The following is a 17,779-nucleotide window of genomic DNA, read 5'->3' as shown; positions in this document are numbered from 1 at the left end:
CACCACCATGTTTCCATTTAAAGTTTATGGAACTGACCAAGAGAGCTAAGGGCTTTACCCGTCAGTCCCATAGGCTTTGAAAGGAACAGCTGGTTGGTGGCCTCTCCATTCAAGGGTTGATTTTACACACCCATCCTCATGATTAATTGAGGTGATATCTCTTGTGGATACGTAAAAATTGCAACCTTTAAAATTGCATTTTATATTTTGCAGCCCTGATTTTACACTGTATCATTGTGTGCATTTTCAGTCTGATGACATACTGCATGCAAAAAATTACTGGGAAACTTTAGCCTCAATACTCAGATTTGCTTAAATTGGGCCCGATATCCATACACATATATGTTCTCATTCAATTTTTTTACGCAGGGACCTAACTTTTACGATCAGGATTATGGAAGATTTAATCGAATATTTGTTTACATCATTTCCGATTTTCAGAGGTCACTGGTTTGTGATGGTTGATGACATAATACCAATGAAAGGTTGGATTTTTTTCAAAGAGATACCTTTTCTCCTAACTATAAAGAATATTCCAACCATAAAATGGATTATTCTCGTAGTTTGGAAAGTGATGCCATCCACTAATTACAGTACATTTTTTTCTGTTTAGTCCAAAGCATCTGAGCCACAAAGTGAGTGAAAGAAACAAAAACATCCAAATTAACATTGCAATCAATAGAGCATTGTCCGCACTCATTAATTTCATATTGAAGCAACAAGGATGTGAAGTGGATGAGTGTTTTGCAGGCAGGAAGAGGTTAAAGGCTGATATTTACCTTTGACATTTCACAACTGCTGCTGAAATGCTAAATTTATTTTTCCTGTTGCTGTTCTGGAATAAGTGTAAATCAGGTTCTTTGTCTTGAAAACATATGAGAGTGAAGATGTAGTCAAGTGTAATAAACCCCCTCGGAGGCTTACAGAAACTAGGGCAGGGTAATAACTCTTCTGCCAATAATTTGTTTGAAGAGTCTTGAATCTATGGATCATACAGCGCTCTGCTATATAAAATGTTCTAGATAATTTTACAGTGTTATTCTTGTCTATGTAAAATGTGCACTTTGCAGAGACCGTCACATAGAGAATATTAATATTAAAATAAATACGCCTCTTGCTTTCGTACAGATTACAGCTCGGAGGCAATGGAAACATATTTACGATGAGTTGGGTGGAAATCCAGGAAGCACCAGTGCAGCCACCTGCACGCGGAGGCATTATGAAAGGTAAGCATTGTGTTATCCGCTTTGTGTCGCAACGTTAGATCCTGGGGTTTGTATGTGAAAGCTGATAGTAAGTTCTTCTACCATATGTAAACAAATATTACCAAGCAGCCATTGAAAGATGGTTTCATAAATGCTAAGATATGTCCTGCTTTATAAAAGCAGTAACAGGAACTTGGATATGTGAGATAGTAGACCATAAGGTCCTCACATGCGGTTTAGAAAAGTCAGCTGAACCCAATGTTCTGGTCGATCAACCATCTAAAGCCTATGGGAGTCTCCCGAAACAAAGGAGGAAAAAGAGCCTACCATACATCCCAACTTTGCAAGATTTGCACCTTTCACAAATGTAAATGTGCCATGCTGAACATCCACAAAGTTGGGATGTATGGTAGGCTCTTTTTCCTTCTTTGTTTCGGGAGACTCTCATAGACTTTAGATGGTTTCGGTTTGGCGGGTTCAACCGGACTTTAGATTAAGTTTAGTTTGCGACCTGAACTTGACGTGATCCCCAATGGAAATCACTAATTTGTGTTTGGTATGAACACCGAACACCGATTTGCTCATCTCTACTCCTGATTCATTGAGAGGCATGCTCCCTTTAATGAATCAGGAGTGTGTGTATCTTATATGCCCCCTCATCAAGTCCAGTAAGAACATTGCCAGTATTGATGACTCAAGGCTTTTGGGTCTATTCACACTGTGTTTGCAGTGTCCGATTCTTACACTGGTATCATCTCTCGACATTTACTTCCATCTTATGCTACATTCTACCCATATAGTGTCTTACATTGCTTAAAGACTCTCAGGGTAAAACAAAAAGTGTGTATACCATGCAGTATATATTTTAGGTTGTATGGAATAGCTCTGTATATCAATGTATGAGAGACACCGGCAGGCAAAAAGAATGTCCCAAATGGTTGTTCATGAAAGTTTGGAGTACGAGCTATGAACATTCCTGACGAAAAGCAGAAGAACGCTGCTAATATTGCATTGTGAATTAAGCTTGGCATGGGAAATATCGTTAAGTACTGATGTGTCTGACCTGACTCTTAGGCACTTGTCTAGTGACTCGTGCGAGTCTCACATTACATCACCCGGCATGGTCTAACACTCTCCAGACAGGAGCATCTCAGCTGCATAGAGATACATGCAGCTGACCCGCTCATGTCAGGAATGTGTGCGGCCGTGCCCTGTGATGTGATGCGAGACTCGCGCCTTAAGACGATTTTGTCCATACACTGAGATAATTTTATGACGAGGTTATAGATCAGTTGTGGTCAATCCAGCAGGTTGTTGGGGCCATACATTACCATTCAATCTTTAAGGTCCCTGCCCATTTGGCAAGTTCTGCACACCACTCTTCTTATGGTCTTCTTATGGATCTACCATTAACTATAGTGTATGACATAGTTGACATTGAAGTTTTTGCAGTTGTGTATTTTATATTGTTTCCTAGTTTGGAGTGAAGTTATTTTTGTTTTTTTAGTTATTTTAATTTTAGGAAAATAATAAGAATGGCGATATTAATCATTATAACCAGTGACGTGAGGCTATTAATGACCATATTATGCATTCAAACTGTAAAAGAACAAACTTTTCTTGGTCAATTTTTTTTTGTTGAATCGGAACATCAGATTTTGCATTTCAGGACTGAATCCCCCCCTCTTTGTCTTCAAACGCAAGACATTTGGCAGTTGTTCTTCTAATGTGCATTTTAATGCACAATGACTATTACATTTAATTACATACAGACCGAAAGGGTAATATTTCAGGATGTGAAAGAAAAAAAAAATCTAATGTAATGCAGGTACCTCTAGTACTGAAGGATCCTGTTTCACGGTTTGAGCACAGCTCTACAATTCATTGCAAATGTCATGTCCCTTTGAACATATATCCTCATTGTGTACACAGATTTGTATATATCATAAAATACTAAAAAGTTTCTTTTCCATTAAAATATCTATAGATTTTGCATAATTTACATAATTTCTCACCTTGGAAAAATGATATGCCATACGGTTTAATTTACTTAAATGGTTCCGCAGACGTGAAAAACAATGCCTTGGATGAGTAATGAAATAATTTCCTTAAATATGTAAGCGATTAAAGCATTCATCCAGCTTTATGTAATAAAATGGCCCATGTTGTAATTAATTGTACTGAAAAAATATAAGCGCGTGGTCTCTAATTTCCTAATTCTCTCATGATCCTGTAAAGTACATTACAGGACTGTAAGACAGCCACGATGTAAACAGTCTGCTGCTTGTATCTGACATTTTAATCAATCGACAATTTCTTAATGAAAATATAATTGCTTTGAACGGGTCATTAAAAGTAAATTAATGCCTGACCACATCCTCAGGAATAATAAGCATGCGACTTCTAAACCTTTAAAATTAGGATTTAAACAGATATCCATTTCTCCTCGACTGAAAACAGATGGAACATGGAGAATGCAATAAAGACACAAGACACGTATTTATAGCTCGAGATGTGCCAAAATGGCAAATAAGTATTTGTGTCGGGTGCAATGTGCATCGTAAATGAGATGGTATGTGAAGTACGTGGCTATGAGAGCCTCCGGGCATGTGGCACAATATGTGTTATTTATAAGAATAAAGTTAGTTCATAGTGTCATTCAAGGATGAACTCAAGCAGACATATCAAATCATTCCTAAAATTCCCTAATTTTGACCATGTTTTTTTGTTTTCTGCCCAAGCATAAAAAAAGGTTTCAGTTCTTAATCTCAGCTGTGTAAATCTAAGCCCGAAGACAAAACCTAGTTGAAAGCCCAGGAGAGGCTGCATTGTATCCGTGTGCAGCAGCCTACATGTTACAGGCATCGGAGTGTTGCTGTTCAATGCCCAATTCCACCCAATATTTTGTTATTCAGAAACCTATAAGAAAAAAATATTGACACCAAACATGAATATAAAACATAACATGTGGAATTATGTATTCAGTAGAGATATACTTTAAAGAAGAGTACAACATTAGTTCCTTGTCTTCTATAAGTCATAGAACCAGGTCAGAGTAACATCAATAACCAGTCAGGGATGGTTAATGGTTATCAGAACCAGTCAGAATTTATTTTGGAGTTTTATACTTTTGGCATACTTGACAACTTTCACAGAGCATATCGGAGGCTTGTACAAATAAGATAGACCCTTTGAGCTCTCGAAATCATCCAGGAACTGCTAAAACTTTCTTGAAGGCAGAACTTTCAAAACTGTGCCACGGCAAGGAGAGGGTGTGTTCTAAATGGGGACATAGCTCTTATTAGACTCATTTTCATACTAATAGGGCACCTCTAAAAGTTAACACCTATGACTGTTACATGTTGACTTCTATTATGTTGTCCTTCCGGCAAAATTTACATGAACTTGGTGCCAAGGGGAAATACTTGCAATTGCAGATTGTTGGCTAAAAAAGTAAAGATGAGCTAATCTGACAATATTCGAAATTGTAAAATTTTACTGTAAAATTAATTTACAGCAGATTTATTCTATATGAATTGAATGTTATGATATGGGGTCTGGAAAGACACCATGGCATAATAAACATAATACCTTACTGCTGACCTCCGCGCTCACTGTTCCTCATACGGTCTTCAGCGCATCTTCTTACCACTGTCGCATTGCATCTTCACACTAGAATTTGACTTGATCCTGAGATTTTCTTGAGTGCACGCCATAAAGTTTCCGGGCAAGTTAGGCTGCTTTCACACATCCGGCTTGAGCTGTGCGGCTCAATCCGGCTGTGAAGCCTATGCAACGGATGCGGTGAAAACACTGCATCCTTTGCATAAGTTTTTTACATGCGGCCGGTCCGGTTTTTGCCGCTTGCGGCATGCTACTGAGCATGCGCAGTAGCAAAAACCGCATGCGGCGGCCGGATGCGGTTTTTGCCGCATCGCGCCGCATCCGGCCTCCATAGGGATGCATTGGGAAAAGTGCCGCATCGGCCGGATGCGGCGCGATGCAGGTTTTTTTGCCGGAGCAAAAAACGTGCCAGGGAACGTTCCATCCGGCTGCCGCATCGGCTAAATCTGCCGCATGCGGCAAAAACCGGACCGAACGCAAGCCCCTGCGGCACAATGCGGCACTAATTAAAGTCTATGCAGGAAAAACGCAACCGGCAGCAAAAAAAAACGGTTGCGGTTTTCATGCAAAGTGCCGAATTGTGCCGCATTGCAAAAGCCGGATGTGTGAAAGTAGCCTTATGAGATCACTAAATGGCCGCAACTTTAGATATGTAGAGATGTTCCAGGCCTGGTCACAGCCAAAAATCCCAGGTTAACGTAATGGTAGCATACGGTGAGAGAAGATGTGCTGAGGACTGGGGAAGAGCGAGCAGCAGAAATGCAGGAAAAGTGAGCAATCTGGTGAGCAATAGTTTTTTTTTTAAACTGTTTGTTACCTCCCTAATGTTCAGCAAAATGGTAGTTAGCCATTCAACATTTTGTTGAATTCATGTGGAGCGAATTACAAAAAACACCTAATTCTGAAGAATATGGATTTTTGGAAAATTCAAGTAGCATTTAATTCAAGTGGAATAAATTTACTCATCTCTTAAAAAGACCACAATAAATAACATAATGTATGAGTAATTGGCCTTCTAAGAAGGTGTTATACAGTAGTACTCTACCCCTTTCTTTTTTATCAGGCCCTATGATAGATCAGAATAAAAGCATGAGTTCTCACCAGGGTTGCCAGAAATTCCAGGGCCATTTTTTGCCCTGTCTGTAAATCTTTTTTATGGTGTCTCTGATTTTTTGGAAGCTGAAGAAACTTTTACAAATTATTTTGATTGTAATTAACATTTTATAGTTTACAGTAACTGCAACTGATGTCTTTATATGAGAATTATGGACTGTAGACATGGATCACTTATAATTAGTACTGAGCGAACCCAAGGTTCGGTGTTGATACCGAACATAGCCTTTCTAAAATCAAAGCGTTTGGGTTTGGAGTTTGGGTGCTTTACGTCATGTCAGCATTGCTGTGCTCGGGTACGCTTGGTGAACAGCCCAGTGTGAGCCGCTGCAGTGTATGAGCGGCTCTCACTGCGGGTAACAAGAGCGTTATCAAATGTAGTGTGCACCAAACAAGAAATGGAAAGACCCCGCCCCAGGAAGTGATTCATTTATGGCTGGATGCATATGGGCAGAGACCTGAGCTGCTTAATTGGAGACTTCCATTGGGGTTCAGGTCAACTTCGGGTCCCAAACCAAATTTTATCTAAAGTCCGGCTGACCTCGCCGAACCGAACTTCCACAGGTTCGCTCATCTTTACTTATAATCATTGTAATTTATTACGGTTTTCCAATGTGTCTGTAAAAAATATTGTCTGTCTGTAATTTTTTGATAAGTTGTCCAGAAAAATTGAAAAGTCAAGTTGTCAAATCTGGTTCTTAGATTATAGTGATTATGTTTGTTATTCATTATATTATATTTATTATTATGTTAGATCATTATTATTTGTGTTTTTATTATTTTCACTAGCGTTGGGACTGTGGGATATTGATATGTAAGGATCTATAGTTAATAATTAAGGGTCTGTTCCCTGTCAGTGCCTAAGGCAACGTCGACTCTGTATAATGGCAGCTCAGTGCTGAGTGCTGATGGTTTGTGACAACCCCAGCAAAATCCGTACCTGGAGAAGAGCGGATGGTGAGAGATGTGTTAATTGTAATTGGTCCTTAATTTAGCGGGTTACACAGACACTTAAACATCTGTAATTATAGCATTTGCTTTGTTATACTTCGGTATACAACCTAATATTTTCATTAAAACAAGAGGCAATGTCGGTTTTAACACCTATAAAAAGATATGCATTTGCTTTTCAAACGGATGGGTTGATGTAAATGACATTTTCTATGAACAAGTCATTTCTACCCTGTGTGAGCGTTGTGGAGGAGATGTCAATTTAGTGCTTCACTGCCAGTAGGTATTGCAATTTGTATAGGCTTCTGTATCCTGCTGCGAGTCTGAACATTTCTTGTCTATGAGATATTAAATCACCAATGCAACATTCTGATTTATAGTTGCTATTACATTTTCTTTTGTTTGGTATGGTTCAGAAGATTTTTTTAAAAGCTGTTTTAGGTTCTTCTTTTTGTCCCTTGTATCGGTTTACTAAATAGATTACATTTTATACCATACAATTTGAAGACCAGTGTGTATTTTCTATAAATATATACATAGTATATATATATATATATATATATATATATATATATGGAACAGCGTACACCGAACGCCACAACCAAGTAGCGGGAATTGTATACAAGAATATCAGTACAGCATATGGGCTAAGTCCCCCTGCGTCCAGATGGGAGACCCCAGACAAGACTGGATGGAACAAGAAGTATCCAGGAATACATCAGAAAAATGGCACCAAAAGATGAGATGCTGAGGGAAAGCCTAAGACAGCCGCAACAACAACAGTCCGGGAAGGAAGAACAAGAACATGAAGTGCCATGGCAAGACAAGCCGCTGTATGGGATGTACCACAGTTAGTTTGTAAATGCAACTAACTTTGCAGGAACGAAGAGGTTTTTAGCAAGCGGAAAATCAACCATACCACTTATCCAAACTGTTGATCTTAAAGAGTGCACCACCCACGGCAAAGCAGGAAGCTGAGAGGGAATGGTGCGCTTCTGTTACCTAAGGAGTATGTGTTCATGATTAGACATGAGCGGACCTGTGGAAGTTCGGTTCGGCGGGTACCAGAAATATTACTCTAGTCAAATATTTGTGGCGAGGCGCACGGAGTTGCACGCCACTTGTCAGACACTCCTGATTAGAGATGAGCAAAGCCATGGAAGTTCGGTTTCGCGGTTCATCCGGACTTAAGGTATAGTTCGGTTTATAAATTACAATGATTATAAGTAAAGATGAGCGAACCCGTGGAAGTTCGGGTCAGCCGAACTTTAGATAAAACTTGGATTGGGATCCAAACTTGACCTGAATCCCAATGAAAGTCACTAATTGGGCAGTTCGGGTCTCCGCCCAAATGCAACCAGCCATAAATAGATCACTTCCGGTGGCGGGTGAGGAGGGCTTTTCCATTTTTTTTGTTTGGTGCACTCTACACCCGATCACACTGTAGTAACCCCCAGTGTGAGCTGTTCACTCATTGCAAGTGTCTCACACTGAGCTGAGCACTGAGCGTACCCGAGCACAGCGTTGCTCACATGGGTGGTTTACATATGTCAAGCATCCGAACTCAGAAACCGAACTCTGTTTTCTTTGGAAAGTCTGTGTTCGGTACAAACATCAACCACCAAATCTCGGGTTCGCTCATCTCTACTCACTATGTCTTTTAGACACCGGTATATTTTTATTATCTACATCATTTTTGAAGCAGAAGACTCTTCAAAAAAATGCCAACAGCATTCACTTACCCTTAGAAATATTAAAAGAAGGTTTTCTCACTGGATTTCACCCCTGTCGATCCAGCGCAGGCTGCAAAGTGATAAATGTGACTGGCTTCAATGGTGTGATCGAAGAATGGACTGCACATTAACAACATAATTTGATACAGCTGTGTACCATAAGGTATTATGTATCTATACATGTAATGTTGGCAGTTCTGTAAAAATTGTAAGGAAAAAGTCAAAACTGGAAGCGATTTCTCCCCAACATGGATTTTCTCCCTTGAGCTGTGAAATGATGTCATCATTCATGTCATCGGCTTAATCACTCCATTATCTAAATATGTCTTTTGTTGAGGCTTACATAATGAGATTCTTATTCCATTTAAACATCATGCATCAACCAAGTGTGTAAAATAAAAAAGTGCTTTAACGTAACCCAAGTACTTAAGCATCTGACCTTTCAGCCATAAAGCAGTCACACATGCTTAACCAAACTATCTCGTTATTAGGAAATCCTTTGGAAAGGTCACTTTCAAGCATTAGTTACTATTGAATAAAGAAAGAGCGGCTGATAAAAATGTAGCTCTGTAGTTTGTACATCTTTCTTTTCTTTTTTTTTTCCTTTTTAATTAAATTAACAGTTGTAGTATTTTATCTTATACCTCAAGGATATCTCAAGATTGAAACCACACAATTAATTCTACTGAAAGGCATCAAAAGAGATTTTATGGCAAGCAATAAAATAATATTTTAAAATTTAAACTATTTACCCGTTGAATTTTTTTGCCTCTCACATGATCAGAAGATGGGATGATTTGAGAAGCATAGGTATTTGAGTATTCCTAGCTCTGATAAAAGGGGGGGGGGGATTTCACTAGTTAGTACTCATAGGCACATCGATATGCTGAGAATCAAGGTTTCTCTCAAATACGTGGTTTTGCCAATAGTGCCTGTGAGTGGCGCTATTGGGATCCTCTCATCCCCTTTGCGTGACCCCCCAGGCTCCGTGACCCCTGATGTCCCATGATGTCATGACAGCTTCCTGTTGACATCACCGAGGCTGGCCCCAGTCTTCCTGAGTGACTGGGCTGTGGATGGCATTTCCCGTTCAGTACAGCGCAGCATCACAGCCCAGCATCTCCCTACTGCCTCCATCACTGCAGAGCACCACAAGCAGGAGCGATGCTGGGCTGTGATGAGTGGTGAAACTCTGGTCACAGCCCAGTGACTCAGGAAGACTGGGGCCACGTTGATGTCAGGTCAACTGGAAGTTGACGTGACATTACCAGACATCAGAGGTCACGAAGCACAGGGCTCATGAGAAGGGGTTTGAGCGGACCACAATAGCGCCACTCACAGGCACTATTGGCAACACAAACCTTGTTTTTCAACATAATATCAATGTGTCAATGAAAACTAACTAGCGAACCACCTTTTTAATGTATTTACTTAGTTATGTTGTATTAATCTTGTATGATTTTTTGGAAAATCAAAAAAAAGGATATCTTCAACAAAATAACGTAATAAAAAAAAGGTTAGCATCAGTCTATGTAGATTAAAGAGGCTTGTTAAATACAGCATTAAAACAAATCTGTTTCAAAATCTACAACAGATGTTCACTGAAATTACTTTTATGGCAGAGACAAGGAAAATGAATAAAGTGCGTGTTATTGACATTGAACTATGTTTACGAAGTCGAACTCCATCGTGTAACGCTGCACACTGTCATGATGTCAGAGAGGGACATTACCACGATTACCACTTGTAATGGATCATGTATACATTGCTACATTCACCTTTTTTAAAGAGATACTCTACTAAGGGTTCTTTAAGTTTGGGGGGGGATTCTAAAAAATAGCTTTCAATGACATAGCAATTGTTAACATTTGAAAGATATGCATTAATATGTAAGAATATTTTATGGGGCGGGTTTCGGAATTTTGATCACTTTTGAGATTGACTGTATTTAGGTCAAAGTCAAATATATGATGATAGAGATGGGCGGAACCTGAACGGTAAAGTTCAGGGTTTGTACCAAAGAGAGGCTTTTAAAAAAAAAACAGGGTTGGAATTTGGAGTTCGGATGCTTTACGTATGTGGACCACTCGAACGAGCATCACTGTGTTCGGGTACGCTCGCTGATCAGCCTAGTGCGAGCCGGTTGCAGTCTCTGAATGGCTCTCACTGTGGGTAACAAGGGCGTTATCGGATGTAGGGTGCCCAAGGACAAAAATGAAAACTGCACCTATCCTCCCCGGAAGTGATCTGTTTATGGCTGGCTGTATGTGAGTGGAGAACCGAACTGCCAGTCACTGATTTCCAATGGGGTTCAGGTCAAGTCCAGGTCCCAAACCGAACTTTAACCAAAGACCGACTGAACCTGCAGAACCCGAAATTCAACGGGTCCGCTCATCTCTATTGAAGACTAAAACAAAAACTTGATATGATTATTGGGCAATTTTTTTTATGCGCCTGTTTACAGCAGAATTTTTCTTCTATTCCCATGAACACCACCGGTTATGCAGTGAAGACCTCCCTTCCACTAGTCACCTGACTGCTGTAGCCAATCACTGGCCCTAGCAGTCACATGTTGAATTTGTAAGTCACCTCTGAGGCAAGATGTTGGCACTAATCCGACTTTACTATAGAACTGCTGGGTGACCACCAGAGCAGCGTCAATGAAGTGGTCCTAGCAGTCACATGTTGAATTTGAAGTCATCACTGAGTCAAGATGTTGGCACTAATCCGACTTTACTATAGAACTGCTAGGGACCACCAAATCTGTGTCACTGAAGTGGTCCTAGCAGTCACATGTTGAATTTGTAAGTCACCTCTGAGGCAAGATGTTGGCACTAATCCGACTTTACTATAGAACTGCTGGGTGACCACCAGAGCAGCGTCAATGAAGTGGTCCTAGCAGTCACATGTTGAATTTGAAGTCACCACTGAGTTGAGATGTTGGCACTAATCCGACTTTACTGCTAGGGACCACCAGAGCTGTGTCTCTGAAGCGGTGGGGAATTCAGGGAGCACATCATTTTCATTTCTGTATTTTATAACATTCCCTACTCTTGAAAAGATCCTGTAAAATCCTAGAAAACCCATTTTAGCCTTTAATAGAGTATATAAATTTGCACTGCTGTTAGATGCGGTCTAGATTGTAATCAGCCATATTACGCTGGGGAGAAACTGATTATAGTGTTCTTCAAGGGGGAATAGAAATGATGCCCCAAACTTACCACTTTATCTCAAATGTATCCCATTCTGACTTTCTTAAAGGATATCACTTAAAGGCACTTTCTCTAGATATAACCTCCTATTGTCTATCCATCTGGGAAATCTTTATAAAAGAATACAGTAAAAAAACAAACCCTACAGTATTTGATCAATAAGTAACCGAATTCTTTGCCTTTTGTACACTATAACAAGGTGACAATTTTAGTCTAGTAACATAATAATGTAATGGAGACCTGTCAATGTGAAATGGTTTAGGATACCGCATCGAGCCCCATGTGTTCCCCATTTAAGTTTATAGGAATGACTCACTTGGGATTTCGGTAGCAATGGTATCAGATTTTATTTCTCGGAAACATCTGCAGATGAAACACTACGGCCCCAGAATGTTTCTATACCCTCCTCTAAATGCTTATGAAGTAACCTGTATCAATATTAAAATGAATATGTCATCATTGGGATTATTATGTTCTTATTTTTCTGGCTTCTTTTAACCCCTTCACCCTCCACCGGTTTTTCGTTGAAGTGGTGACAATAAAATTCAAAACTTTGTAAAAATATAAAATTTTTCTTTTTGTTGACATTTTTCGACACTCGTAATATTTCCATTTTTGGGGACCGGGGCTGTGTGATGGTTTATGTTTTGCACCCTGAGTTTATATTTTTTTTCTGGCACCATTTTGGGTTAGATACCTTGTTTTGATTGCCTTTTATTGCATTTTATTGCTATGTTGTGGTGGCCAAAAAATGTAATTCTGACCGTTTACCAATCAGATTAACTTTATATTTTGATATATCAGACATTTCTGAATGCGGCGATACAATATATATGTATTTTTTATTATTATTGTTTTATTTCTAATTGGACAAAAGGGTATAATTGAACTGTAGTGGGGGTTTTTTCTACTTTTTTTTACTTTTTCCTGTATTTAATAGTAACCTTAGGTGACTTGAAGCGGCGTTCATCCAATCACCTGCATCAGCACTGCTATGTATAGCAGAAATCACGATCTCCTATAAATGTTGGCAACAGGCCAGCGTTCACAGGAGAATCGTGATGACAGACACAGGGGTATTCAGCAGACCCCTGGCTGTCATGACAACTCATCGGCACCCCATGATGGGTGGGCTTCCTGATGGGCGGGATCAATCACACAATTCCTATCTGTTCGTGTTAATTGCCAATTTCAGTGATTGACACTAGGATTTAACTGGTTAAATTAGAGACACAGTTAAATTAGAGACACTTGATGGCTGATTACATCAATTGTTATATTCAGGGAAAGATGCGAGCTCAGCGTGTGAGCCTGCATCAAAGCCGGGGACACGGTAGATGATGTAAATATATGTTATCGGTCGTGAATAGGGTTAAGCAACCCTTTATTGAAAAAATATTCAGAGCTTGGACCAGAAATGTTTGTGATGCATAGTGGGCTCTTTTTGTGCAAAAGATATACTTGTAACACAGTACATATTTGTCTACAATGCCGGTACAAATCTATTTTTCTATAAACACACATATAAAGAAACACAGACTAGACCCTCAAACACAGATATAAGTAGAGCCCGAGTGGATGATGCCAATGTCAAGCTACCGCTACGGGGTGCGGCGACGCAGGTAGAAAGAAACTCCTGAGCGCACTAAGACAGAAGCCCACTACAGATTGCTAATACAAGAGCAGGGATAGGGGATCTCTCAGGGTCTATGCCGGGATGTCACATCTGAACCGAGGAGAAAACAAGCCAAAGTCAAAGAACAGAGCCGAGGTCAGATACCGAGAGAGCAAGTAAGCACAGGGGACCGGAGTCCGGAGGACAGGGAGGAACAGAGGTAGGTTTGGGAAGGAGGGACAGAGGTTAGGACGGGCAGGAGGGACAGAAGTCAAGACAGGTCGGGGAAACTGAGGTCAGGTCGGGGAAACTGAGGTTGGGTCAGGTCAGGCAGAAGAGACGGAAGTCAAGATGAACAGTACCGGGTAGCAGGACAAGAAACAAAGAACTTCTCTCAGGAACAGTGCACGCAGCAGAGACGGAAATATTACTGGCGGCGTCCTGGAGGTAGCAGCACCAAGATATGGCAGCGCAACTCCCGGAACGAGGCCAGGACGAACAGGCCCCTCCCAAGGGACCAAAACCCCGTTGGCAGGATACATGCACCGGCTCAGGAATGGCAGAGCCATGCATGAATCATGACAGCCAGGCTTTCTATTTATTGTATATGACAATGGCGGATTTTTCAAGACCGTGATGTTTTCACTAAAAGCAGTTTAGGCTAAAGGAAAAAAACTGTTTCCCTTTATTAATTAAAGCCGAAAGGCCCTAAATGTTTTTCCATATTAGAGGTCTTTGTTTCATTTCCTAAATATCCCTGATGTGCAAAACATGAAAATCATCTGTCTCACAAGATTATATTCTTATGGCTCACTCTAAACACGTCTGTTAGGACACAGCGAGACCCAAGAGCATATCTCTAAACAATCTTTCATTCTTCGCTTGTTTTGATACAGAAGAGGGGATTTTCGATGATCTCCACTCTGTTTAGAGTTGCTCTATAAACAGTGACTTCATGTTTTAGGCATGTTCATCTGCTCACTTATTAAAATATATTAAATGTCATTCTCGCACACATGTCAGCATGTTGGAAGCATAATAGAACATATTTATTAGTGCAATTTTGTCTGTATTTTGATTGAACTGCATAAAAATTCCCGTATTTATGAAGCCTCGTAACACTTTTTTATACATTTTCCATAAATATCTGAAAGTTGGTGCTGTGATATGTCAGGCTGCTTTCACACATCAGTTTTTTGCCATCAGGCACAATCCGGCGAAAAAACTAATACTACGGATCCGGCAAAAAAACAGATCAGTTGCATCAGTTTTTCCATCAGTTCCTTCAGTTCTTTGATGGATCCGTTGTGTTACTGAGCATGCTGAGTTAAAAAAAACATATCCGTTTTTTTGCCACATTATGCCGGATCCGGCGTCCAAAGGCTTCCATTATAAAACACGCCGTACGGTGCCGGATCCGGCGCAATGCGGTTTTTCGCCGGAGACAAAAAACGTTCCCCTCAGCATTCCATCCGGCCGCCAGACAAGCAAATTTTGCCGGATCCGGCAAAAGACGGATGGAACGCAAGGCCATCTGGCACGATCCGGCGCTAATGAAGTCTATGGGGGGGGAAACGGATCCGACAGCAACAGACGCCGGATCCGTTTTTTTCAGGTTTTTGCGGGATTGTGCCTGATGGCAAAAAACTGATGTGTGAAAGCAGCCTTAGTCCCTAACTTATATACTAACAATTAGAGAACAGCGTCCAAGAAATAGGCTGCAAAGTAAAATTCTGAAGTCCTCGTCTTGTAGATTTACTTACTTTCCTTTGGAATGATGATTTACGCCTCTCTAAAAAAATGTCCTTCAATATACACCAAATATGATGAAAACATGGTTTAAGAACCTTGGTTCAAATATCCGTTATTGGAACCTCTAGGACCAAATTCATAACCGAAGTGACGACTGAAATATTTATTTTTCATTTCGATTATGATGTCGCCCTCATATAAAACCATTACTTAATATATACCATATGAGTCTTTTGGAAGCCAGGTTAGCTGTAAGGTATGTTACAGTTTTCTTAAGGAGTTTTTCTAAGACTAGAGGTAGTAATTGTATCAAAATATGAAAAAGACATTACTTGCCCAATTAATCCTCTGTGATTTCAGAGCCACTACTCCAGTGCTGCCTACCAGTCTCCGTTCACATCTCTACAGCAGTCACATGCTGTCTGTCCATACGACCACAGCAGCCATTTACCGACCTCAATCACCTACTGCCATCCATCTAAGCATCGTTGCTGAATCCAGTGATTGGCTGCAGTGGTCATGTGGGTAGACTGAACATGGATGCCTCAGGAAGGAAGGCAGAGATTGGTAGCAGGCGTTCCAGCTATTTTTAAAGGGATCTGTCAGCAGAATTTTGCTACTTCATCTGAGAAGAGCATGATGTAGGGAAAGAGATCCTGAATCCAATGATGTATCACTTAGATTACTGGGTGCAGTTGGTCTGACACAATCAGAATTTTTAGATTTAGCAAAGCAGCAGAGCTGAGAAAGGTAACCCCGCCCATACCAAGCTCTCTATAGAGATTGTACATTGACAGTGAGTTGTTAATCAGAGGAGGGGGCAAGCCCGATCGCCATGCAGTTGACATTGTAGTCTGAGCAATCATAAGTCCTGCTGCTTAAAGGGAACCTGTCACCACTTTTTTGGTGTATAAGCTTCGGCCACCACTACCGGGCTCTTATATACAGCATTCTAACATGCTGTATATAAGAGCCCAGGCTTCTGTGACAACATAAAAAAACACTTTATAATACTTACCTAACGGTCGCTCTGCGGTGAATGAGGGCCTAATGGGCATCTCCGTTGTCCGGTGCGGGCGCCTCCCCTTTCGGCCATCTTCGGTTTCTTTCTGAAGCCTGTGTGCATGATGTGGCTCCGTCATACACACTCACTGGTCCTGCGTAGGCGCACTACAATACTTTGATCTTCCCTGCTCAGGGCAGATCAAAGTGCACCCGCTCAGGACCTGAATGCCGGCAACTGTGTATGACGTCGGACCCATCATGCACCGCAGCTAGAGAAGAAGGAGAACAAAGATGGCCGAAAGAGGCGGCTCCGGCACCGGACAATGGAGACGCCCATTAGGCCCTCATCCACCGCAGAGCGACCGTTAGGTAACTATTATAAAGTGTTTTTTATGTTGTCACAGAGGCCTGGGCTCTTATATACAGCATTCTAACATATATAAGAGCCCGGTGGTGGTGGCCGCAGCTTATACACCAAAAAAGTGGTGACAGGTTCCCTTTAAGCAAACATAGCAATTCAACAACAGATCACACTATGACAAGACACGCATCCCTGAATTCTATGTTTTAACTCTTGCAGCATACTGTCTTCATATCAAAAACCTACTGACAGATTCCCTTTAAGTTTTTTTAACAGCATTTAGAAAAAAGTTATAAAAACATGCCTTGTGCCAGGATCATTAAGGATTCATCAAAGTAATTGCTACTGAAATCTGGCGTAAAACACTTTGAAAAGTCTCAAAAATATTTCCAATCTGAGTCTGCACAACAATTTTGCAACTTTTGGCACATTCACACCATTTTCGACTATCTCCATCAAAATAGACAGAGCTGGGGTGGGATGGGGTCAGGACTGAGCATGGTAAAGCCCACTAACTAATGATGAGCTGTAGCGTACTTTACACCACAAGTCTTAAGATCTGTGGAAAGGCACAAGGAGGCGCACTTCACTTTTAAGATGTTCCTGATGCATTCAGAGGCGGGTGCCTCTTAAGGAATCAGTTACCTCTAGTTCCAACATGGCCCTCAAGACTGACATGAACACCTCCGGTCTTGATAAATTGGGACCTTTGTGTTTTAGATCATTTTGTGCTTTACGGGAAAGTTTAGAGAACCTTCTAGAAAGAAATATATGACATGGAAGAGACAGTGTGGCTTAAAGTACACCGAAATTACACCAAATCTGCCCATTTGGGCTACTTCCAAGCTGCCTAAATTGAGGACAGTATGAAATATGATATGAAAACATCATGGAACTTAAAGGATTATTTCCATCTCCAGGATCCTATCCCAATATGTAGTAGGTGTAATAATAACAATATCAGGAAATACATCTAATTAGACATGTATATAGATCTCCTGATATAGCCATGTCTCTTACCTCATGTGCAGAGGATATCAAAGTGTAGACTGGAGGAAAAACGGGTTTAAAAACCGCTCTAGGAAACCACGAGCAAGGATGTAAATGAATATTTTTCTTTTATTTAGATAATTCCAACGCGTTTCGGAGACCCATCTGTCTCCTTCCTCAGGGAAAAAGAATCTTACAGTTTTTCCCTGAGGAAGGAG

The 17,779-nt window shown here is 40.6% G+C and overlaps 1 protein-coding gene across 2 annotated transcripts in view; it reads left to right on the top strand.

Annotated features, from left to right (window-relative positions):
- The window catches only part of ARID5B (AT-rich interaction domain 5B), a 447,066-nt gene that overhangs the window by 371,719 nt on the left and 57,568 nt on the right, over nucleotides 1-17,779 (top strand). For both annotated transcript variants that reach the window (XM_075348661.1, XM_075348662.1), the window contains one exon: nucleotides 1,129-1,226. In XM_075348661.1, coding sequence (XP_075204776.1) covers nucleotides 1,129-1,226 — 98 coding nt within the window. The remainder of the gene's footprint in view (nucleotides 1-1,128; nucleotides 1,227-17,779) is intronic.

The sequence above is a fragment of the Anomaloglossus baeobatrachus genome, chromosome 5 (genome assembly GCF_048569485.1).
Source record: "Anomaloglossus baeobatrachus isolate aAnoBae1 chromosome 5, aAnoBae1.hap1, whole genome shotgun sequence".
Taxonomy (NCBI): domain Eukaryota; kingdom Metazoa; phylum Chordata; class Amphibia; order Anura; family Aromobatidae; genus Anomaloglossus; species Anomaloglossus baeobatrachus.
This window is presented reverse-complemented; position numbering and strand designations above follow the sequence as displayed.